At 46.8% G+C, this 24,717-nt stretch overlaps 1 protein-coding gene across 1 annotated transcript in view; it reads right to left on the minus strand.

Moving 5' to 3' along the window:
* The window catches only part of FBXL5 (F-box and leucine rich repeat protein 5), a 107,220-nt gene that overhangs the window by 51,389 nt on the left and 31,114 nt on the right, over positions 1-24,717 (minus strand). Inside the window, exons 3-9 of the mRNA XM_063921178.1 lie at positions 9,773-9,868; positions 9,264-9,450; positions 8,166-8,348; positions 7,377-7,502; positions 4,275-4,426; positions 4,097-4,179; positions 968-1,675 (exon numbers count right to left, since the gene is read on the minus strand). Coding sequence (XP_063777248.1) covers positions 968-1,675; positions 4,097-4,179; positions 4,275-4,426; positions 7,377-7,502; positions 8,166-8,348; positions 9,264-9,450; positions 9,773-9,868 — 1,535 coding nt within the window. The remainder of the gene's footprint in view (positions 1-967; positions 1,676-4,096; positions 4,180-4,274; positions 4,427-7,376; positions 7,503-8,165; positions 8,349-9,263; positions 9,451-9,772; positions 9,869-24,717) is intronic.

A 24,717-nucleotide genomic window follows, 5' to 3' on the forward strand; every position in this document is an offset into this window, starting at 1 on the left:
TTGAGTGGAGCAACAACTAAATTGCTCAGAGGGGCACTGGCCCCAGCACTCTCTGAAAACGTGGCCTCTCTTTTCGGGAACGCAGCCCAGCACAGCCTCATCCTCTCACAGTCACAAATCCTGCTCATACACCGATCACCAACCATCGGAGTTATACGCGAACCACTAAGTCAGCGCACAACTCTGAATCAGGCCTTACATACAAAAATTATTGGTTGCTAACTTGCACCATTTTTTTTTTTAAGAGTCTGCCAAAAAAACAGACAAAAAAAATAAAAATCGACAAGCAGTAGTAGTGAGAAGGGTTGTACGTTTATATACAAATGACCAGAGTAAGAGGTTTTATGTAGGCCTTATTTTCATTGTTGTACATATAAGCAGCAGAGAAACATGCCTGTTTTACAGGGCTGCATTAAGAGCCACAAGGGGCAGAGTGAGGGGGGGGGGGGGGGGGGGGGGGGAGAGGGGCTTGTGCTAAAACTAATAAAGGGCCTACTGTGAGAAGTGGAGGGGGGACGACCTGTGCTGTGTGGGTGTGGCCAGTGCCATGTGGGCGTGTACATTCCCTACACAGTAAAAGTAGAAGGAGGAAAATATAAATACAACACTGATACTTATGATTTATGGCAGACCATCTGGTCATCATCATGCTGTCAATATAATGGACCTATTTTTGTGTGGAGACCTGGAGCTGGAGCTCCATCCATCCCATTGTTAATCTGGCCCTGTTGTTTTCCCCAGAGAGACATCTGCTGACCTTGTACATTAAAGTGCTGCTAATGCAACTGCAGTGGTGCGTGATGTAAAGTGCATGTGAACTCACATTTAATTGTGCTTCATTACCCCCTTTGGCAAACACGCTCTGTGTATGCAGAGGCATTCGCTGTGAACACAAGTATTTGGAAAGTGATGTAATGTCTTAAAAGGGCTGGTCAGTATGAGGTTTAATAATGTACACTCTACCAACCTGAGACCACGATCTGTTATCTGATGACACCCGGAAAGACTGAGAAACTGTAAAACGCGTGCAGCACAAGGCTCAGACTTTGCACTCCCAGTGGAAGAGTCTCTGACCTCTGATTGAGTAGTCCTGTTTCCACCCTTGCACTGTGCAGAGGGCTCTGGGAGTGCTTGTATAGTCCTTAGTTTAGCTCCAGCAGAACAAAATGAATGGCCACAATATGTATAAGCATCAGACTGAAATCGCTTTTGCCAGCTGACATTAGTCCTTATTCCAGGCACTGGCTTCCTACTGCAGCATTCATTACTAAAACCATTCATATTGGAGGCCATCTCCAATACACAAAGTCCATCAGCATTTTTGAATTTCCAATCTGCTGCATCTTCAATGTCAGCCAGATTCTCAGAATCTAGAATCCAGATGGGCGAATAGGTATAACCATCAAATGAGTTTGGATTGGTCCAGAATGATTCAGAAAACAGCCCACATTGGCTACCGATGCACTGCACATTGTTAGTCCGCATTCTGTTAGTAATGTCTTTGCTCCCCCACAATTTAGCATTTTTGGTGTTCCTGCAACATTTAAGCAACCCTTTTCTGTGTGATGGCAGCACACCAAGTGCAATGGACAGTCTTTCCAAGGTTAAGTCTGTAATTTTGTCACATCCTGACAAGTCAACATGACGAAGATTTTGGCAATTACCAAAATAACATCTGAAAAGGACAGAAAGATTAATTTTCAATTAAAAAGCGAGACAACACACTTCACACACTTGGCCTATACTCAATTGTTTTTTTAGCACCCGATCTCCCGACTAAAGTGACGCGAGATCAGGGGGGTGATATTAAATGGATTTTTTTTTAATCAAGCGCAGACATATCAGGTTAACTAATGGGCACAAAAATTGCTATTTTGGTGCCCAAACGGGTCACATTTCAGCTTGCCACCCCTGGGTGCAACAACTGAATTGCTCTGTTGAGCAGCTATCAGTGCTGCGATAAACAATTGAACATCACCCTTTAAGCTATTATAAGAATACAACAGACACAAAACAAATTACTACTATATGAAAACTGAATTACATAAGTGACTTCAAACTGCAAATAGATTTTTTGCCCATTAAATTTGTGGCAGGTATAGTATCCATGATCTATTCCAGTAAGGGGTCTGTAGGGGAGTACTATCCAGGACTGTCCACCCTCTGCACAAATAGGGCCTGATTCAGAGCCACACACAATGCAGATGTTCATGTACTGATGTGCCCTCATACATCATGCTGCAGTCACGCCAAACAGACACTCGTGGCATGCCAGGTCCTGTGAGACTCTGCTAGCATTGGGTGCCTTTTTTTGCAAAAAATGCATCTTAGTTGCAAAGTGGCTAGGACGCACCAGGAGACTGTGCTGATTAATTTGATATGCGACACTTGTATATCAGAGTCTCCAAATCTGCATATGAAATGCTATGATGCAGCAGTCGCGGCTTTTTCCCCCATGTCAGGTTCCGTTCTGCTCCGTATACAGGCTCAGTCACACACAGATACACAAGTACAGTCTCCTGGTGCTTCCTAGTCACACTGCGTTGTAAATTAAAGACGTATTTCAGTTGATGACCGGTACTAGCGGAGTTACAACGTACCTGACGCCTCACTCACGCCAGGCAACTCCCAGTGCATGGCATACTGAGGTTAGATGTAGGAGGACACATCTGTAGTTGAGCAATTTTTTGCAACTGCACATGCGGGAGAATTACTAAAAACCCCCTACAGTGCATGCATTACACAGCATGTACACACAAAGGTGTTGTTGCCATCAGGACAGATGATATCATGAATGTGGTGCAAAAGTCATGAGCATTCCAGGGTGGTGGTTATTAATCTAGGCAAATATGGTTCGTTCAGTGGGCATGTTATGGGAGTGTTGTGGCCACATAGGAGATGGACAGATGGAGAATCTGCACTTGCCATAGGGCTGGTTTAAGTTTAGATGGTGCAACCTATAGTTGCATCTCATGAAGCACCAGTCAGTATTACAGTGTGCATGAACGCGAATAGTTGCAATCTCAGTCGCTGCATATGTACACAAGGAAAGGAGTTTGTATAAACTCGCAGGTGGGTGACTGCAAGAGACGCAGCTGTGTGCGCATTTGCATGCGACTCAGAATCTGCCCCACGGTGTATTTCAGAACTGCTTGTAATGCTTCAGCTGAGGTCTGAACATTATCCTAACTGTGGAGAGGCTGAGCAGGTGCTTCTCGAGTGTACATACACCCCAATTCTAGTGAGTGTTATCAATGTTTAATACAGTCATCATTTACAGAATCTTAGTACTTGATAGGAAGTTTTGTAATCTTTAAAACATAGGTTTAAAATCCGATGTACAGTACAAAACACAAAAAAAAAAAAAAAAAAAAAGTGAACATTTACCAATTTGAAAATAATATCTACAAAGACTGACCTATGGAATTATATGCCCGCATCAGCATGCTCTCTGCAAACAGTGACCTATGGCGTTACATGCCCGCATCAGCATGCTCTCTGCAAACAGTGACCTATGGCGTTACATGCCCACATCGGCATGCTCTCTGCAAAGACTGACCTATGGAATTACATGCCCGCATCAGCATGCTCTCTACAAAGACTGACCTATGGAATTACATGCCTGCATCAGCATGCTCTCTACAAAGACTGACCTATGGAATTACATGCCCGCATCAGCATGCTCTCTGCAAAGACTGTTCTATGGAATTACATGCCCGCATCAGCATGCTCTCTACAAAGAATGACCTATGGAATTACATGCCCGCATCAGCATGCTCTCTGCAAAGACTGACCTATGGAATTACATGCCCGCATTAGTATGCTCTCTCAAAGACTGAACTATGTAATTACATGCCCGAACCAGCATGCTCTCTGCAAAGACTGACCTATGGAATTACATGCCCGCGTCAGCAGATAGGTAACAGCCCTACTACTGGTAAACAAAAATAAAATGAACATGTGCCTTTGGATTATCTTACATACATGAAAGTTTTGAGCAGGAAGACTTCTGCGTACCTCGTCTTGTACTGAATTCGGTACAAACAGGACTCACTTTGCAGTAGAGGTTATGGAACACACTTTCTATACAACTTACCCATCGAATGCAGAATCAGATATATCTGTCTGCATAAGATCCAGATGTTCCAGGTTGGGACAAAACTCAAGTATTTGTCGAACCTATAAAGCAAATGATTACAATTATATACAGTGTCTAAGCTGTGTGTGCACTGAAGTTAGAGCCTCACTTACATATGTATGAATGATGTACATACCATTTTGCTGCTCGTTACCGAGCTGTATGCAAGAACAAGTGTTTTCACTGAATGTCCGACATAGGGCAGAATATTATGAATTAATCCGTGTATTATTTCTTTTTCTTGCTGTGCCACGCTTATAGAGGCAGAATAATCCTCCTCTGTTTTCTCTGCAATAGAAAAGTAAGTAAAACTGAATCCATGCAGTATATGAAGCATTACATTATAGATGTGAATTTCTTTTAAAGGACTAAGAGGTCTATTCATGAAGCAGAGAAAAGTCCTGTTTTGTGGTAAACAGGGCTTTTCTTTGCTTACCGCAATTCACATAGCGGGTTACCATGGAGAAGTTTCTGACTTCTCCAGTGGCACCCCCGCTCTGTGACTGAATCGCATCACCATACTTTTGTATGGCGAGTGCAATTCATGTAGGAACAGAAAGCCCAGCTTTCCGATCCGCTTCGCAAAATCCTATCACCATCTCAGAATGGTGTAGGGAGGCTTGTAGAGGAGAAGAGCAGTGAAGAAGTCTGTCTCCTGCCATCTCCCCGCCCCCTTCCGTGACAGGAGCCAGAGGAACCCAGGGTATATGCATTTGCATATGCTGGGTCTCCTCCCTCTTAACTGCCTGGGCCGCTGTCACAGTTCCCCTGCACATTGCTCCCACCTCCTGTTTGCCCCCCAGTCACTCCGCCACTGAGGTGACCCGACATATGCCAAGTCACCACCTCCGCACTGCCCGCTGCCCATACCCCCCCGCCGCTTAGATGATCGGTCTCGTCTTGGACAGAAGCCGCCGGCGCATGCGCAGAAGACGACTGGAATTGAGGAGCGCATGCGCAGAATCACATCATGGCCAATCAAGTGTAAGAATGCGATATTTGGGGATAAGTAAAATCAAACCATCTCATTCTTACATGAATAGACCCCAAAGGCACAAATGTATTAAGCCTTTACAAGAGATAAATTGCATATGCATAAAGGGGTAAATGTATGAACAGACGTTATGGGGGGAGCAGTATCAGCGCATGTTATGTGCATTATACCGCTCCCCCCATGTATGATAGCTGCGGTGCGGGCACAGTGACAGGGGCTCTCCATATCGGCGCTGCTATCTAAAAAATAGCAAGCCGATATGCGCGGGCAATGTATGAACGATCAGCATCGCTGACTGTTCAGACAGCTGCAGCTGTCGATTTCGACAGCTGCAGGTAGCGATGCCCATAGACCACAGCAGGGACGCCTGTAGCAGGTGCTGGCTCCGGACTGCGCCGGGGATCTTGCGTGAGTAGTGAAATCCCGCACATGCTCAGTGAAGCCGGTCGAGAAGGAGAAAAAGCGCGTCGGCTCTGAGCTGATGCGCTGTGTGCTCGGGGGACATTGCCGGGAGAGTTTTTCGCTCCCCCGCTTCGGCAGACAAGATGTTAATACATCTGGTCGATGTCCCTTCCTGTTTCGCCTTGGTGATGAGGCGAAGCAGGAAGCGTTATAGCGGCATGATGCATGCCGCTATAATACATTTACCTATAAGAATGATAAATGACCAGCCAATCAGTTTCCTAACTGCCATGTTACAAGCTATGGGGTCTATTTACTAAGCCTTGGATGGAGTTAAGGTGCACGGAAATAAAGTACCAGCCAATCAGCTCCCAACTGTCATTTATCAAACCCAGCCTGTAACATGGCAGTTAGGTAATTGGCTGGTACTTTATCTCCATTCAAGGCTTAGTAAATAGATCCCTATGTTTGAAAAATTGACAGTTAGGAGATGGTTGGCTGGTCATTCCTCTTTATCTGTCTCAACTTTATTTCTTGTTAAAGCTTAATACATTTGGGCTTACATTTGCTACTGTAACTGCTTAGTTATTCTGAGTGATTAACTGTATACATTAAGTAGCAGAGTCCATATAGCATGGTCCTGTCCTATAGCAGTCACCTCAGCATCCCAGCTCCAATCTCAAGTTTGCTGATTTGAAGAACCAACGTTTTTTACTGCTGCTATGCTCAAAGCAACAGTGAGGGATACACACAGCAGATAGATAGGACAGGGGTTACACACAGTATCACAGTACACAGCAGGCAGTTAGTTAGGACAGGGGTTCAATTTGCACATTTCATTGAAAAGAAAAAAACCCACAGATGACGTTTGCTCAAATTAAGGCTAATGGCTGCGCTAACACAAACAGGTTTTCCTGATTGAAAAAAAAACACAAAAACACCCACTTAATTTCAACCATTTTACGATTTGGAATATACATATTATGTGAAAGGAAATACCCCTTTAAACTAAAAACACAAACTAATTTATACAAAAGAGCTACTGGTGTAGATAGAATTTATGTAGTGTTGATAATTGGATAAATGATCTCTCTGGTGCTCAAGTTCTTTGCAACTACGGCACAGATGTAAAAGGAACCATTGCTGTAATGTAAGCCGCCAGTAGTAAGGTATATACAGATGGAGCCGCTACATCACAGGCGGGGTACCCAGGCACGCCGGCGAGCGCACAGAGACTCTCCCATTCACTTTGAATGGGGTGTGTGCACATCTACAACAAACATGACCGTACTCAAGTCTAGCTGAAATTGCTTCTCATGCCGCAAAGTATTGATTATCGGTACTTTGCGAATGTGCTGGACCCGATCTGCACATGCACAAATGGGTCCTGCGACAACAGAAGCACTCCTGCGTCAGACTGTTAGTGACTGACAGCCTGATGCCATCTGGGGGCAGTGACGGCCTCTGTTTGTGAAAACAGGAGTGTTGCTGCTGTTTAAGGAGAGGGAAGAGGCCAATCTCTGATGTTGGATGGAGATTTCCTGGATTCTTCTAAAGGCTGCAATGGCCGGCTTGCGCGACCTCATGGGTGCTGCAAGCCACCTAATAGTGACACAGTGATCCAATGCCTGCATCCTAGGACGAAGCTCAGATCACTACTGCAGCAGGAGGTGCATACATGTAACAGATGCCTCCTGATGCATTACCATACAGAGGTATCGCCACTGCTTCAGATGAAAAAGCAGCGATAGCTACTCCGTCCACATGCAAATCCGCCTCAGTGCATTTTGTCCTTTAAAAACCACTACAGTACTAGAACTAGCTATTATAACAATTCCTTACCAGACTCATCAATATCTGCATCTTCATCCCACTCATGATATGCCCGGCTTTCGTCCTTCCTACTGGAGATCCAGTCCTCATCTGGCTCTGTGTCCAGGTGCGCAGCCGCTCCATTGTACCAGTTCCCTACAAACAGACACAGCTAGTATTTCCAGCAAAGAAAGGACTACAACTTAGTACCCACAGTAAACATTACAGGGAATGACAGAGATGTTCTCTCAATAAGCACACAACGCCTTGGGAGGAGGGGATTCAATGGTAACCAATCATCCTACATCCACTTTTAATTTGATCTAGACTCTGATATAAAACAGATAAAACATATTATAGCCATACACAACACAAGTTGTTTTATGTGTTATATACAAGTCTGTGTAATCATCCGTTTCATTAAACAGTCACATGGAAGAGACGTATCTGTAAAATGTTGAAATGACACAAATCCTAGATCAGGAGACACACTGGAAGGACAGTTGTAAGACGCACTGGCTGTTATCAGAGTGTATACATACCTGCGGAAAGCAGCGATGCCACATACCCTCTTCATTATAATAATAAGTAATCAAAAGTATTTATCTCCAGTATAAAGCATTAAGCGTGGAAAAGCTTCATGAAAAGAAATAAGCATAGAAGATGCAATATAAACGGGCATGGAGACTTATGACCATAGGTGGACTCGATCTCATTTGGACAAGAGGATAAAGTCTATTTTTAAAATAAAGAAACAGATTCTTGCAACAAAGTGAGTACAGTGACTCCTACCACACAACGCAAACAGGCATGGCTTACCTCTGGCCCACAGCACAGGGTAAAGATGCTTCCACAGGGATCCAGTCTTTGCCAGCTGTGCCCATTTACTGTTTACTTGACTACAGCGACAAAGCTCCTGTGCATTAAGGTAACTAAAAATGTTCAGCATTACCTCCGGAGGAAGATGGGAAATGGATGTAGTGGTCGGCTGAGTGGTGGTTTCTGTAAAGGAGGCCACATATTAGGGAATGAGATCAGATTTATAAAATATCACAAGAATACAAAAACAGGCAAATGCTGTATATAGGAATATAACGTCAAATTAGCATGAAGAGCCTACATTTCCCGAAATAAATTCCAACAAAAACAATAAATCTAAACTGTTCATCACAATCTCCCATTTACAGAAGTGTAAGCAATGAGGATGTCGCAGGTGCTTCTGTCCATATGAGACGTAGATGGTAGAATTATCCAAACCTACAGCACATTATGCAACAATTCCTTGTTACCATGACATTTACCACACCTATGCTGAGAAATCTAGTAGAAAGTCTCCCGCTATTTCCCTAATCAGCCTAATCAGAACCGTACCCACCAGAGTAGAGTACAGTGACACTCTTGCCCCTTTGGGTTGGATTCAATTACTTGCCGTGATTTACAGAGCTGGAAAAAGGGTGATCTGGTGGGGGTGCAGAGGGACCTGGACGTCCACTGTCGGCACCGCCTTACCTGTCCTGTAAAGCCAGTGTCCCCTATGGAGGTAGAATATTGGGTGGTAGCCTCTGGCTTTAACGTCCCGGGCTATTCAATAGCATACCCTTTTTCTTGCACGTTAACACATAGAATGCAGGAATTTTTTTCTCTCTAAATATGGGTTAACAGCTTTGCTGCAACCGGGATCAGAGCATTTGACCTGGATTTCAGCCCTTCAGAGATCCGCGTTAACTGCAGCCTGCGGGCTATAACTGAATTATCTTCTCTACATAATTGTGCTCAGTGCACACTGTAATCGTATATGTATGTAAAATTGTTATTAGTCTCAAGTTTAGTATCTTATTGTCCACTGTATTCCCCTAGTTCAGCACTACAGTACACTTGCAGCAGATAATACTAAAATACAGTGGCACTCTCACTTACCTTCCTCTGCCTTTTCATCTACTGAATACTTGAGCAACTTCTGAAGCTCTTCAGCCTCGTTCCAGAGACTTAGGCCTCTGAAAAGTTCTGTGGGGTCTTTCTGAGTGCAGTGCTGGGCAATAACCATCTTTTTAATGTCCTTCAGCTCATCATAAGTGAAGTATTCCATCAACATGGGCTGGAAAACCTAAGAGAAAACTCAGTCTAAATCATGTAACTAATCACTGAATGTGAAACCTACAATCACTCTATTCCTGAAGGGCTACCACAATAAAATATGAGCAAAGCCAATTAAGAACATGATCATTTTCTCCTAAAGTAACATTTAAAGATGATGAAAGGAAATAACATGAACACAAGAAAAAACAAGTTTGAGCAGAATCATTTAAAAGGTACAGGGCTTTTAGGTGATATGTAACAGTGTCCAGAGTGGCCATATATTATGGGTGATTATAATAGTCCACTTCCACAGTATCACCCACACCAATCTGTAGACACGGAGAACTCACCTCCTCCTCTTCCTTCATATGAGGAATGAAGTCACTGGTGAAAGCCTCTAACCTCTCCTTCAGCTGCTGGGCATAGTTCAGCTGCTCATATTCATCCTGACAATACAGACCCATACAATCTAAGCAATGAGCTTTTATATGTAGAATAGAACTATTATCCTACACCTGTAAAATACAAGATTATACATCAGAATGTATCAAACGCAGTTAACTGGGGCAGTGACATTTTTCCATCGGTCAGCTGTCTATAGAATGTAAGAGTCATCATGAAGAAATCTCTACAGGAAGATTAGTGACACAATCGCTGTCCAATCGCACAGTTCCTCAAATTGTTCTGGTAAAGTGTCAATTGAGATTAACCTTAATTTCGCAAGGTACAATGGAGAGGTCAGATTTCACTGGTCATAAGTGAGCAAGCAGCCCGTTTCGGGCAAGGAAAACTGAAGACAGAGTTTGGCTGGCGAAATGTACAAAATGAAAGTAGGTATACATTAGTAAAGGGTGTTGAAAAAATAAGATTTTACTCACCGGTAAATCTATTTCTCGTAGTCCGTAGTGGATGCTGGGGACTCCGTAAGGACCATGGGGAATAGACGGGCTCCGCAGGAGACATGGGCACTTTGAGAAAGAATTAGGACTACTGGTGTGCACTGGCTTCTCCCTCTATGCCCCTCCTCCAGACCTCAGTTAAGGAAACTGTGCCCGGAAGAGCTGACATTTCAAGGAAAGGATTTTGGAATCCAGGGTAAGACTCATACCAGCCACACCAATCACACCGTATAACTTGTGATAACATACCCAGTTATCAGTATGAACAACAACAGAGCATCAACCAACGGATGCCAACATAACATAACCCTTTATTAAGCAATAACTATATACAAGTAATGCAGAAGAAGTCCGCACTTGGGACAGGCGCCCAGCATCCACTACGGACTACGAGAAATAGATTTACCGGTGAGTAAAATCTTATTTTCTCTAACGTCCTAGTGGATGCTGGGGGACTCCGTAAGGACCATGGGGATTATACCAAAGCTCCCAAACGGGCGGGAGAGTGCGGATGACTCTGCAGCACCGAATGGGCAAACACAAGGTCCTCCTCAGCCAGGGTATCAAACTTGTAGAATTTTGCAAAAGTGTTTGAACCAGACCAAGTAGCAGCTCGGCAAAGCTGCAATGCCGAGACCCCTCGGGCAGCCACCCAAGAAGAGCCCACCTTCCTTGTGGAATGGGCTTTTACGGATTTTGGATGCGGCAATCCAGCCGCAGAATGAGCCTGCTGAATCGTGTTACAGATCTAGCGAGCAATAGTTTGCTTTGAAGCAGGAGCACCCAGCTTGTTGGATGCATACAGGATAAACAGCGAGTCAGTCTTCCTGACTCCAGCTGTTCTGGCTACATAAATCTTCAAAGCCCTGACTACATCAAGTAACTTAGTCACTAACTCCAAGTAAGTAACTCCAAGTCACGAGTAGCCGCAGGCACCACAATAGGTTGGTTCAAATGAAAAGATGACACCACCTTCGGCAGAAATTGCGGACGAGTCCGCAATTCTGCCCTGTCCATATGGAAAACCAGATAGGGGCTTTTACATGACAAAGCCGCCGATTCTGAGACACGCCTAGCCGAAGCTAAGGCCAATAGCATGACCACTTTCCACGTGAGATACTTTAGCTCCACGGTCTTAAGTGGCTCAAACCAGTGAGATTTCAGGAAACTCAACAACACGTTAAGATCCCAAGGTGCCACTGGTGGCACAAAAGGGGGCTGAATATGCAGCACTCCCTTTACAAACGTCTGAACCTCAGGAAGAGAAGCCAGTTCCTTTTGAAAGAAAATGGATAGGGCCGAAATCTGGACCTTTATGGACCCTAATTTTAAGCCCATAGTCACTCCTGACTGTAGGAAGTGCAGGAACCGGCCCAGCTAGAATTCCTCTGTAGGGGCCTTCCTGGCCTCACACCAAGCAACATATTTCCGCCATATATGGTGATAATATTTTGCTGTCACGTCCTTCCTAGCCTTTATCAGCGTAGGAATAACTTCCTCCGGAATGCCTTTTTCCGCTAAGATCCGGCATTCAACCGCCATGCCGTCAAACGCAGCCGCGGTAAGTCTTGGAACAGACAGGGCCCCTGTTGCAACAGATCCTGTCTGAGAGGCAGAGGCCATGGGTCCTCTGTGAGCATTTCTTGCAGTTCCGGGTACCAAGTCCTTCTTGGCCAATCCGGAACAATGAGTATTGTTCTTACTCCTCTTTTTCTTACTATTCTCAGCACATTGGGTATGAGAGGAAGAGGAGGAAACACATAGACCGACTGGAACACCCACGGTGTTACTAGTGCGTCCACAGCTATCGCCTGAGGGTCTCTTGACCTGGCGCAATACCTTTGTAGCTTTTTGTTGAGGCGGGATGCCATCATGTCCACCTGTGGCAGTTCCCATCGATTTGTAATCTGTGTGAAGACTTCTTGATGAAGTCCCCACTCTCCCGGGTGGAGGTCGTGCCTGCTGAGGAAGTCTGCTTCCCAGTTGTCCACTCCTGGAATGAACACTGCTGACAGTGCTTGCACGTGATTCTCCGCCCAACGAAGAATTCTGGTGGCTTCCGCCATCGCCACGCTGCTTCTTGTGCCGCCCTGGCGGTTTACATGGGCCACTGCGTTGATGTTGTCTGACTGAATCAGCACCGGTTGGTTGCGAAGCAGAGGTTCCGCTTGACTCAGGGCGTTGTATATGGCCCTTAGTTCCAGGATATTTATGTGCAGACAAGTCTCCTGACTTGACCACAGCCCCTGGAAGTTTCATTCCTGAGTGACTGCCCCCCATCCTCGGAGGCTTGCATCCGTGGTCACCAGGACCCAGTCCTGTATGCCGAACCTGCGGCCCTCGAGAAGGTGAGCACTCTGCAGCCACCACAGAAGAGACACCCTGGCCCTGGGGGAAAGGGTGATCAGCCGATGCATCTGAAGATGCGATCCGGACCACTTGTCCAACAGATCCCACTGAAAGGTCCTCGCATGGAACCTGCCGAAGGGAATGGCCTCGTACGATGCCACCATCTTTCCCAGGACTCGCGTGCAGTGATGCACCGACACCTGTTTTAGTTTTAAGAGGTCTCTGACCAGAGTCACGAGTTCCTGAGCCTTCTCCGCCGGGAGAAACACCTTCTTCTGGTCCGTGTCCAGAATCATGCCCAGGAAGGGCAGGAATCAGCTGCGACTTGGGAATATTCAGAATCCAGCCGTGCTGTTGCAACACTTCCTGAGAGTGTGCTACGCTGATCAGCAACTGCTCTCTGGACCTCGCCTTTATGAGGAGATCGTCCAAGTATGGGATAATTGTGACTCCTTGCTTTCGTAGGAGCACCATCATTTCCGCCATTACCGTGGTAAATATTCTCGGTGCCGTGGACAGACCAAACGGCAACGTCTGGAATTGGTAATGACAGTCCTGTACCACAAATCTGAGGTACTCCTGATGAGGTGGATAAATGGGGACATGCAGGTAAGCATCCTTTATGTCCAGAGACACCATAAAATCCCCCACTTCCAGGCTTGCAATGACCGCTCTGAGCGATTCCATCTTGAACTTGAACCTTTTCAGGTAAATGTTCAGGGATTTTAAAATTCAAAATGGGTCTGACCGAACCGTCCGGTTTCGGTACCACAAACATTGTGGAATAGTAACCCCTTCCTTGTTGAAGGAGGGCAACCTTTACCACCACCTGCTGGAGATATAACTTGTGAATTGCCGCTAACACTACCTCCCTTTCCATGGGGGAAGCTGGCAGGGCCGATTTGAGGTAACGGTGAGGGGGCATCACTTCGAATTCCAGCTTGTATTCCTGAGACACAATCCGTATAGCCCAGGGATCCACCTGTGAGCGAACCCACTGGTGGCTGAAATTTCGGAGACGCGCCCCCACCGCTCCCGGCTCCACTTGTGGAGCCCCAGCGTCATGCGGTGGATTTAGTGGAAGCCGGGGAGGACTTCCTCTACCCCTGCCTCTGGCAAGAAAGGACGCACCTCTGACTTTCTTGCCTTTTTGCGATCGAAATGACTGCATTTGGTAATACGGTGCTTTCTTAGGCTGTGAGGGAATATATGGCAAAAAAATTGACTTTCCAGCCGTAGCTGTGGAAACTAGGTCCGAGAGACCGTCCCCAAACAATTCCTCACCCTTATAAGGTAAAACCTCCATGTGCTTTTTTGAGTCGGCATCACCTGTCTATTGCCGAGTCCACAGGACCCTTCTGGCAGAAATTGACATTGCGTTTATTCTAGAGCCTAGTAGGCAAATGTCCCTCTGGGCATCCCTCATATATAGGACAGCGTCTTTTATATGCCCCAGGGTCAGTAAAATAGTATCCTTGTCCAAGGTATCCAGTTCCTCAGACAGTATCTGTCCATGCTGCTACAGCACTACACATCCAGGCCGACGCAATTGCCGGCCTCAGTATGGTACCGGAATGTGTATAAACAGACTTCAGGATACCTTCCTGCTTCCTATCCGCAGGATCCTTTAGGGAGGCCGTATCCTGTGACGGCAGGGCCACCTTCTTAGATAAGCGTGTCAAAGCTTTGTCTACCCTAGGGGATGACTCCCAGCGTAACCTGTCCGTTGGCGGGAAAGGATACGCCATAAGTAACCGTTTGGGAATCTGCACTTTCCTATCAGGAGAATCCCACGCTTTTTCACATAACTCATTTAACTCACGTGAAAGGGGAAAAGTCACTTCTTGCCTTTTTTCCCCAAACATATAAACCCTCTTGTCAGGGACAGGGTTTACCTCTGAAATGTGCAATACATCCTTCATTGCTATAATCATGTATCGGATGGCTTTAGCCATTTTAGGCTGCAGCTTTGCATCATCGCCATCGACACTGGAGTCAGAATCCGTGTCGATATCTGTGTCAACCATTTGGGATAGTGGGCGCTTCTGAGACCCTGACGGCCTCTGCGCTGTAGGATCAGGCATGGGTTGAGACCCTGACTGTCCCAAGGCTTCAGCTTTATCCAACCTTTTATGCAAGGAGTTAACATTATCATTTAACACCTTCCACATATCCATCCAATCAGGTGTCGGCGCCGTCGGCGGAGACACCACATTCAACTGCACCTGCTCTGCTTCCACATAGCCTTCCTCGTAAAACATGTCTACACAATCGTACCGACACATCACACACACAGGGGATGCTCTATTTGAGGACAGAATCCCCACAAGGCCTTTTGGAGAGACAGAGAGAGAGTATGCCAGCACACACCCCAGCGCTATATGACCCAGGAATCACACAGTACCTTAGTGTTTACCCAGTAGCTGCTGTATTAGTGAATTTGCGCTAAATTTATGTGCCCCCCCCCCTCTCTTTTCACCCTCTTTCTACCGTGATTCTGCAGGGGAGAGCCTGGGGAGCTTCCTCTCAGCGGAGCTGTGGAGAGGAAAATGGCGCTGGTGAGTGCTGAGGAAGAAGCCCCGCCCCCTCAGCGGCGGGCTTCTGTCCCGCGATTTTGTGAAAAATAATGGCGGGGCCTCGTGCATATATACAGTGCCCAGCTGTATATATGCTCTATTTGCCAGGAGGTACTCAATTGCTGCCCAGGGCGCCCCCCCCTGCGCCCTGCACCCTACAGTGACCGGAGTGTGTGGGTTAGTGTGGGCGCAATGGCGCACAGCTGCCTCATCTGAAGACAGGAGTCTCAGATTTTGATATCTTCTTGCTTCACTCGCCGGCTTCTGTCTTCTGGCTCTGCGAGGGGGACGGCGGCGCGGCTCCGGGAACGGACGACCAAGGGTGAGTTCCTGTGTTCGATCCCTCTGGAGCTAATGGTGTCCAGTAGCCTAAGAAGCGCAACCTATCCGCAGTTGGTAGGTTTGCTTCTCTCCCCTCAGTCCCACGTAGCAGAGAGTCTGTTGCCAGCAGATCTCTCTGAAAATAAAAAAACCTAACAAAATACTTTCTTATTAGCAAGCTCAGGAGAGCTCACCAAAATGCACCCAGCTCTGTCCGGGCACAGATTCTAACTGAGGTCTGGAGGAGGGGCATAGATGGAGGAGCCAGTGCACACCAGTAGTACTAATTCTTTCTTAGAGTGCCCAGTCTCCTGCGGAGCCAGTCTATTCCCTATGGTCCTTACGGAGTCCCCAGCATCCACTAGGACGTTAGAGAAAATAGGAAGTAATCTATAATATACCCTCGAACAGCTGTCCAATCTCCATCATGCACAGGAGGAGCTGGAACTAATGCTGTCTCCTGGCTCCCACTGCTATGAGAGAAGGGGGAGATGCCCTCTCAGCATGGCAGGGAATGAGATGCTGTGGCCGGTACCATAATTGCCGCAGAGAAGGAGAGAAACATAGCAACTGATGGGTCCAACATACCAGTATTTACATACGGTGTATAAACCAATCAATCATAAGTGTACCAGTTACAAAAAGGAAAAAAGGCAAGTTAGAACATAATACGTCTGCATTTCAGTTTTTAGGTTTTCCTCTTAAATACGTTTTTCCCTGCAACAGACAATTACAACACGAATGATCCTTTTACACCACCGCTAAAATCTGGGTTATTGCCACGATAACCCGGGAATGCAGCTCAGCGGAAAAGGATCCCCCCAATAAAAACCTGGGACATCCTACCCAGGTAGCGACCAGTGTTGGACCCAGGTTAAGGGGCAATGTCATACCCCTTTCAGACCACCAGCTTGTAACCCAGGTCATTGCACATGAGCATGCATAACCCAGGTTGCTGTGCGGTCCGAAAGGGCCCAGGGAAAATATCCCGGGTCGAGTGACCCAGTATTTCAACCATGGTAGCTGTGCGGTGTGAACGGTTTGCTGGGTCGATGCGATGTGTTTCCCGTTCACACTGAATGGACTGGCGGGGTTTGGAGATAATCTGATCTACAAGCACAGCCCCTGCATGCGTCACAAACCCAGCAATAGGCCGGGCTGGAGACACCAGTGTAAAGGGGCCTGAGGCAGGTCACACCCAGGAAGCACACAGTGTACGGCTCCTGGGTGCGACCCGCCTATTGCGGTGTGAAAGGAGTACTAATGGGTAACCCAGGACATCTGACCTGGGTCCTGTTTACAGTATGGGGATTGGGTAAAAAATCGGAATGGTGTCTGTGACAGCTGTCGCCAGGGAGGGAGATATTATAGCCTCCCTGTATGGTCGAGACAGTTACGGTTTTTACCCCATCGCAGCTTCACACAGGGAGGCTGTAATCTCTCCCTGACCGTCTTCCCGGTGACAGCTGTGACAGACACCCTCCTGAACAGGACAACCCCCCTCCCCCCCGCACCGCTGCAGTTTGGCGTTTTGGGGTCTGGACCGTTCTGATTTTGACACAATCCCAATAAGATCTTGATTCCCCGGCACTTGGCGATGATGAGACTGCACCCATGTGCAGTGTAAATGGCGCCGACCCGTTCCAAATCCAGGATCGGTCTTCGGATTTTGGTGGAAAATGGGTATTACAATAAAAGAAGGCACGGTGAGAGATCAAACCAACCAGTTCTGAAAGACAACACCATCAAATAATGGTTGCAGAAATGTGGTTGTTAAAGAAGAAGTGAAATAATACTGGCAGAATTAGAGCTAGCACAACATGAATCTTATGATGCCACTTGCCAGCGGGCATTTCAGCAACAACCTACATCAAATATTTTCTACCAACCCTAAGAGTCAGACTATCAGGGGTAGAATCTTAATTTATGGAGTCACCTGAAAGGGGTGATGTAAGTGTAGATTTTTTTTTTTTTTATTAGGTGCAGCAGTTCTTGAGCCCAAGAGAAGCACAAAGCATGAAGTATCTATGTAGTAAGCAATAATGGAAGTCACGGAAGCTTTGTATGATTATACTGAGCAATGCACACAGCACAGCATAAATGAAGCAGCTTTGCCTAGCTTAACCTTGAGTGGCCTTATTTATTTTTTAATAACTGGATCCTTCTCTACATAGATGAGTGACTTCATAGAAGAGTGATTCGAGAATGAATGCAAATGAAAGACTTTATATATACTATAATAATAAACAAATCTCAATAACATACAGATTTAGGCAGTACTAAACTTATTTGACACTTCTACAGAAAAATCTTATCTTTACAAATATAACCTGGCATTTACTAGTCATCTAAATGTAAAAGGGCCCTACACACTTGACGATAACGATGACAGATAATAAGAATTTACTTACCGATAATGCTATTTCTCGTAGTCCGTAGTGGATGCTGGGGACTCCGTCAGGACCATGGGGATTAGCGGCTCCGCAGGAGACAGGGCACAAAAGTAAAAGCTTTAGGATCAGGTGGTGTGCACTGGCTCCTCCCCCTATGACCCTCCTCCAAGCCTCAGTTAGGATACTGTGCCCGGACGAGCGTACACAATAAGGAAGGATTTTTGAATCCCGGGTAAGACTCATACCAGCCACACCAATCACACTGTACAACCTGTGATCTGAACCCAGTTAACAGCATGATAACAGCGGAGCCTCTGAAAAGATGGCTCACAACAATAATAACCCGATTTTTGTAACAATAACTATGTACAAGTATTGCAGACAATCCGCACTTGGGATGGGCGCCCAGCATCCACTACGGACTACGAGAAATAGAATTATCGGTAAGTAAATTCTTATTTTCTCTGACGTCCTAAGTGGATGCTGGGGACTCCGTCAGGACCATGGGGATTATACCAAAGCTCCCAAACGGGCGGGAGAGTGCGGATGACTCTGCAGCACCGAATGAGAGAACTCCAGGTCCTCCTCAGTCAGGGTGTGCCCCTGACCAAGTAGCTGCTCGGCAAAGTTGTAAAGCCGAGACCCCTCGGGCAGCCGCCCAAGATGAGCCCACCTTCCTTGTGGAATGGGCATTTACATATTTTGGCTGTGGCAGGCCTGCCACAGCATGTGCAAGCTGAATTGTACTACACATCCAACTAGCAATCGTCTGCTTAGAAGCAAGAGCACCCAGTTTATTGGGTGCATACAGGATAACAGCAAGTCAGTTTTCCTGACTCCAGCCGTCCTGGAAACCTATATTTTCAGGGCCCTGACAACATCTAGCATCTTGGAGTCCTCCAAGTCCCTAGTAGCCGCAGGTACCACAATAAGCTGGTTCAGGTGAAACACCGACACCACCTTAGGGAGAAACTGGGGACGAGTCCGCAGCTCTGCCCTGTCCGAATGGACAATCAGATATGGGCTTTTGTAAGACAAAGCCGCCAATTCTGACACTCGCCTGGCCGAGGCCAGGGCCAACAGCATGGTCACTTTCCATGTGAGATATTTCAAATCCACAGATTTGAGCGGTTTAAACCAATGTGATTTGAGGAATCCCAGAACTACGTTGAGATCCCACAGTGCCACTGGAGGCACAAAAGGGGGTTGTATATGCAGTACTCCCTTGACAAACTTCTGGACTTCAGGAACTGAAGCCAATTCTTTCTGGAAGAAAATCGACAGGGCCGAAATTTGAACCTTAATGGACCCCAATTTGAGGCCCATAGACACTCCTGTTTGCAGGAAATGCAGGAATCGACCGAGTTGAAATTTCTTCGTGGGGCCTTCCTGGCCTCACACCACGCAACATATTTTCGCCACATGTGGTGATAATGTTGTGCGGTCACCTCCTTCCTGGCTTTGACCAGGGTAGGAATGACCTCTTCCGGAATGCCTTTTTCCCTTAGGATCCGGCGTTCAACCGCCATGCCGTCAAACGCAGCCGCGGTAAGTCTTGGAACAGACATGGTACTTGCTGAAGCAAGTCCCTTCTTAGCGGCAGAGGCCATGAGTCCTCTGTGAGCATCTCTTGAAGTTCCAGGTACCAAGTCCTTCTTGGCCAATCCGGAGCCACGAGTATAGTTCTTACTCCTCTACGTCTTATAATTCTCAGTACCTTGGGTATGAGAAGCAGAGGAGGGAACACATACACTGACTGGTACACCCACGGTGTTACCAGAGCGTCCACAGCTATTGCCTGAGGGTCTCTTGACCTGGCGCAATACCTGTCCAGTTTTTTGTTCAGGCGGGACGCCATCATGTCCACCTTTGGTCTTTCCCAATGGTTCACAATCATGTGGAAGACTTCCCGATGAAATCCCCACTCTCCCGGGCGTCGGAATGAACACTGCTGACAGTGCTATCACCTGATTTTCCGCCCAGCGAAGAATCCTTGCAGTTTCTGCTATTGCCCTTCTGCTTCTTGTGCCGCCCTGTCTGTTTACATGGGCGACTGCCGTGATGTTGTCCCACTGGATCAATACCGGCTGACCTTGAAGCAGAGGTCTTGCTAAGCTTAGAGCATTGTAACTTGCCCTTAGCTCCAGTATATTTATGTGGAGAGAATTCTCCAGACTTGATCACACTCCCTGGAAATTTTTTCCCTGTGTGACTGCTCCCCAGCCTCTCAGGCTGGCATCCCTGGTCACCAGGACCCTTCCTGAATGCCGAATCTGCGGCCCATTAGTAGATGAGTACTTTGCAGCCACCGCAGAAGAAACACCCTTGTCCTTGGAGACAGGGTTATCCGCTGATGCATCTGAAGATGCGATCCGGACCATTTTTCCAGCAGATCCCACTGAAAAGTTCTTGCGTGAAAACTGCCGAATGGAATCGCTTCGTAAGAAGCCACCATTTTTCTCAGGACCCTTGTGCAATGATGCACTGACACTTTTCCTGGTTTTAGGAGGTTCCTGACTAGCTCGGATAACTCCCTGGCTTTCTTCTCCGGGAGAAACACCCTTTTCTGGACTGTGTCCAGAATCATCCCTAGGAACAGCCGATGTGTCGTCGGAAACAACTGCGGTTTTGGAATATTTAGAATCCACCCGTGCTGTCGTAGAACTACTTGAGATAGTGCTACTCCGACCTCCAACTGTTCTCTGGACCTTGCTCTTATCAGGAGGTCGTCCATTTTCTTTGAAGAAGAATCATCATTTCGGCCATTACCTTGGTAAAGACCCGGGGTGCCGTGGACAATCCAAACGGCAGCGTCTGAAACTGATAATGACAGTTCTGTACCACGAACCTGAGGTACCCTTGGTGAGAAGGGCAAATTGGGACATGGAGGTAAGTATCCCTGATGTCCCGGGACACCCTATAGTCCCCTTCTTCCTGGTTCGCTATCACTGCTCTGAGTGACTCCATCTTGATTTGAACCTTTGTAAGTGTTCAAATATTTCATATTTAGAATAGGTCTCACCGAGCCTTCTGGCTTCAGTACCACAACATAGTGTGGAATAATACCCCTTTCTTTGTTGTAGGAGGGGTACTTTGATTATCACCTGCTGGGAATACAGCTTGTGAATTGTTTCCAATACTGCCTCCCTGTCGGAGGGAGACGTTGGTAAAGCAGACTTCAGGAACTTGCGAGGGGGAAACGTCTCGACTTTCCAATCTGTACCCCTGGGATCCTACTTGTAGGATCCAGGGGTCCTGTACGGCCCCAGCGTCATGCTGAGAAACTTGGCAGAAGCGGTGGAGGCTTCTGTTCCTGGGAATGGGCTGCCTGCTGCAGTCTTCTTCCCTTTCCTCTATCCCTGGGCAGATATGACTCTTATGGGGACGAAAGGACTGAGGCTGAAAAGACGGTGTCTTTTTCTGCAGAGATGTGACTTAGGGTAAAAACGGTGGATTTTCCAGCAGTTGCCGTGGCCACCAGGTCCGATGGACCGACCCTAAATAACTCCTCCCCTTTATACGGCAATACTTCTTTGTGCCGTTTGGAATCTGTATCACCTGACCATTGTCGTGTCCATAAACATCTTCTGGCAGATATGGACATCGCACTTACTCTTGATGCCAGAGTGCAAATATCCCTCTGTGCATCTCGTATATATAGAAATGCATCCTTTAAATGCTCTATAGTCAATAAAATACTGTCCCTGTCAAGGGTATCAATATTTTTAGTCAGGGAATCCGACCAAGCCACCCCAGCTCTGCACATCCAGGCTGAGGCGATCGCTGGTCGCAGTATAACACCAGTATGTGTGTATATACTTCTTAGGATATTTTCCAGCCTCCTATCAGTTGGCTCCTTGAGGACGGCCCTATCTGGAGACGGTACCGCCACTTGTTTTGATAAGCGTGTGAGCGCCTTATCCACCCTAAGGGGTGTTTCCCAACGCGCCCTAACTTCTGGCGGGAAAGGGTATACCGCCAATAATTTTCTATCGGGGGAAACCCACGCATCATCACACACTTCATTTAATTTATCTGATTCAGGAAAAACTACAGGTAGTTTTTTCACACCCCACATAATACCCTTTTTTGTGGTACTTGTAGTATCAGAAATATGTAACACCTCCTTCATTGCCCTTAACAAGTAACGTGTGGCCCTAAAGGAAAATACGTTTGTTTCTTCACCGTCGACACTGAAATCCGTGTCTGTGTCGACCGACTGAGGTAAATGGGCGTTTTAAAGCCCCTGACGGTGTTTGAGACGCCTGGACATGTACTATTTTGTTTGCCGGACGTCTCTGTTGACATTATCACGTAATTCCTTGAATAAGCCATCCATTCCGGTGTCGACTTCCTAGAGAGTGACATCACCATTACAGGCAATTGCTCCGCCTCCTCACCAACATCGTCCTCATACATGTCGACACACACGTACCGACACACAGCACACACACAGGGAATGCTCTGATAGAGGACAGGACCCCACTAGCCCTTTGGGGAGACAGAGGGAGAGTTTGCCAGCACACACCAAAAACGCTATAATTATACAGGGACAACCTTTATATAAGTGTTTTTCCCTTATAGCAGTGGTTCCCAAACTGTGTGCCGTGGCACCCTGGGGTGCCTCAGGACACTTGCAGGGGTGCCTCGGGTTGGTGGTCCAGGACCAATTAAAATGATTTATAGTTAATGTAATAGGCAAAACCAGTGCTGGGGGCTGCCAATCATAACATGTGTGGACAAACAGAGGCAAATCCTGTCCCTCACCACACAATTGACCCTAAGGGTGACATATAAGCACAATTTACTTAATTTAATATTTTTCTTAATTTCTCAATAAGAAACCTTTGGCCTAGGGGTGCCGTGAAAACAATTCTGATGCTCTAGGGCGCCGTGCTTGTAAAAAGTTTGGGAACCACTGCCTTATAGCATTTTAATATATATAGTCATATCGCCAAATAAGTGCCCCCCCTCTCTGTTTTAACCCTGTTTCTGTAGTGCAGTGCAGGGGAGAGCCTGGGAGCCTTCCCACCAGCATTTCTGTGAGGGAAAATGGCGCTGTGTGCTGAGAAGAATAGGCCACGCCCCCTTTTCGGCGGGCTTCTTCTCCCGTTTTTCTGAGACCTGGCAGGGGTTAAATACATCCATATAGCCCCCAGGGGCTATATGCGATGTATTTTTAGCCAAAATAAGGTACTATCATTGCTGCCCAGGGCGCCCCCCCCAGCGCCCTGCACCCTCAGTGACCGCTGCTATGAAGTGTGCTGACAACAATGGCGCACAGCTGCAGTGCTGTGCGCTACCTTATGAAGACTGAAAAGTCTTCTGCCGCCGGTTTCTGGACCTCTTCACTTTTCGGCATCTGCAAGGGGGTCGGCGGCGCGGCTCCGGGACGAACCCCAGGGTGAGACCTGTGTTCCGACTCCCTCTGGAGCTAATGGTGTCCAGTAGCCTAAGAAGCCAATCCATCCTGCACGCAGGTGAGTTCACTTCTCTCCCCTAAGTCCCTCGATGCAGTGAGCCTGTTGCCAGCAGGACTCACTGAAAATAAAAACCTAACAAAACTTTTACTCTAAGCAGCTCTTTAGGAGAGCCACCTAGATTGCACCCTTCTCGGCCGGGCACAAAAATCTAACTGAGGCTTGGAGGAGGGTCATAGGGGGAGGAGCCAGTGCACACCACCTGATCCTAAAGCTTTTACTTTTGTGCCCCGTCTCCTGCGGAGCCGCTAATCCCCATGGTCCTGACGGAGTCCCCAGCATCCACTTAGGACGTCAGAGAAATGAACGATATTCAAAAACAAACGATAAATTGTTCATATCGTTCAGTGTGTATGCATCAATGATGAGCGGCCCCGCAGTCGTTCATCGGTGATCTATCCTCGTTTACACATGCAAGTCAAGTTGGATGATATAGATGTATGTACTGTCATATCGTCCAAGTCTGCCATCGATATCGTACAGTGTGTAGACAAAAATAGTTGATGAATAAGAATTGACCACCAATAATATCGTTGGTCATTAAAATCACCCAGTGTGTAGGGCCCTTAAGTTGCAGTATTTGGTTAGCTGTGAAATGTACATAGCCGTGTCTGCACCACAAAAGGACCTAAGAAAATGCAACTATTGGTCTTTCATTTTAAGCTGCAGCTGTAATACACATACATGAATGGCTTTGTGATCAAATCTAGGTCACAGCCACAAACTCAACAATGCTTTACAAATGACAAAGTGAACATACTAGGAGGTTGGAGAGGAAAGCAGTATCCTATGATATGAAATATCTGTAACTCACCTATGTCACTATCTATTAAGTCACTGTCAGCAGCACAGTCTCTGTATTTATAGTCAGATATAACCAGACTGTCCAGATGTTTGGGAGGTGCCTTTCATAACAGAAGACAGTCACAGAGCACTAAGTCATGCAAGAGGACCCGACACATTTAGAGGAATACACTTCAGTGTCTGGTGATTTACGTAAGTGTACACAATGTATTTCTGTACTCTGCATGGAAGAGAGCATAACAAAACAGTGCTCCCTTTATACAACAACTTGGCATGTCACCCCGTATATTGCGCAATAGTCAATCCTCGGCAGCTGCCTTCTTAGGTCACCCAGTACGTGGCAGAGAGAGTGATGGGTGGCCAACGCGCCATCAGACACATTAAGTCAGTGCTGCGTTACACACCCAAAGCTAATTGCACTGTTCACAGAGTCAGGGAAATGTTCTCTCCTATAGTTATTACTATAAAACTAT

Source organism: Pseudophryne corroboree, chromosome 1 (assembly GCF_028390025.1).
Source record: "Pseudophryne corroboree isolate aPseCor3 chromosome 1, aPseCor3.hap2, whole genome shotgun sequence".
In the NCBI taxonomy this organism is placed as follows: domain Eukaryota; kingdom Metazoa; phylum Chordata; class Amphibia; order Anura; family Myobatrachidae; genus Pseudophryne; species Pseudophryne corroboree.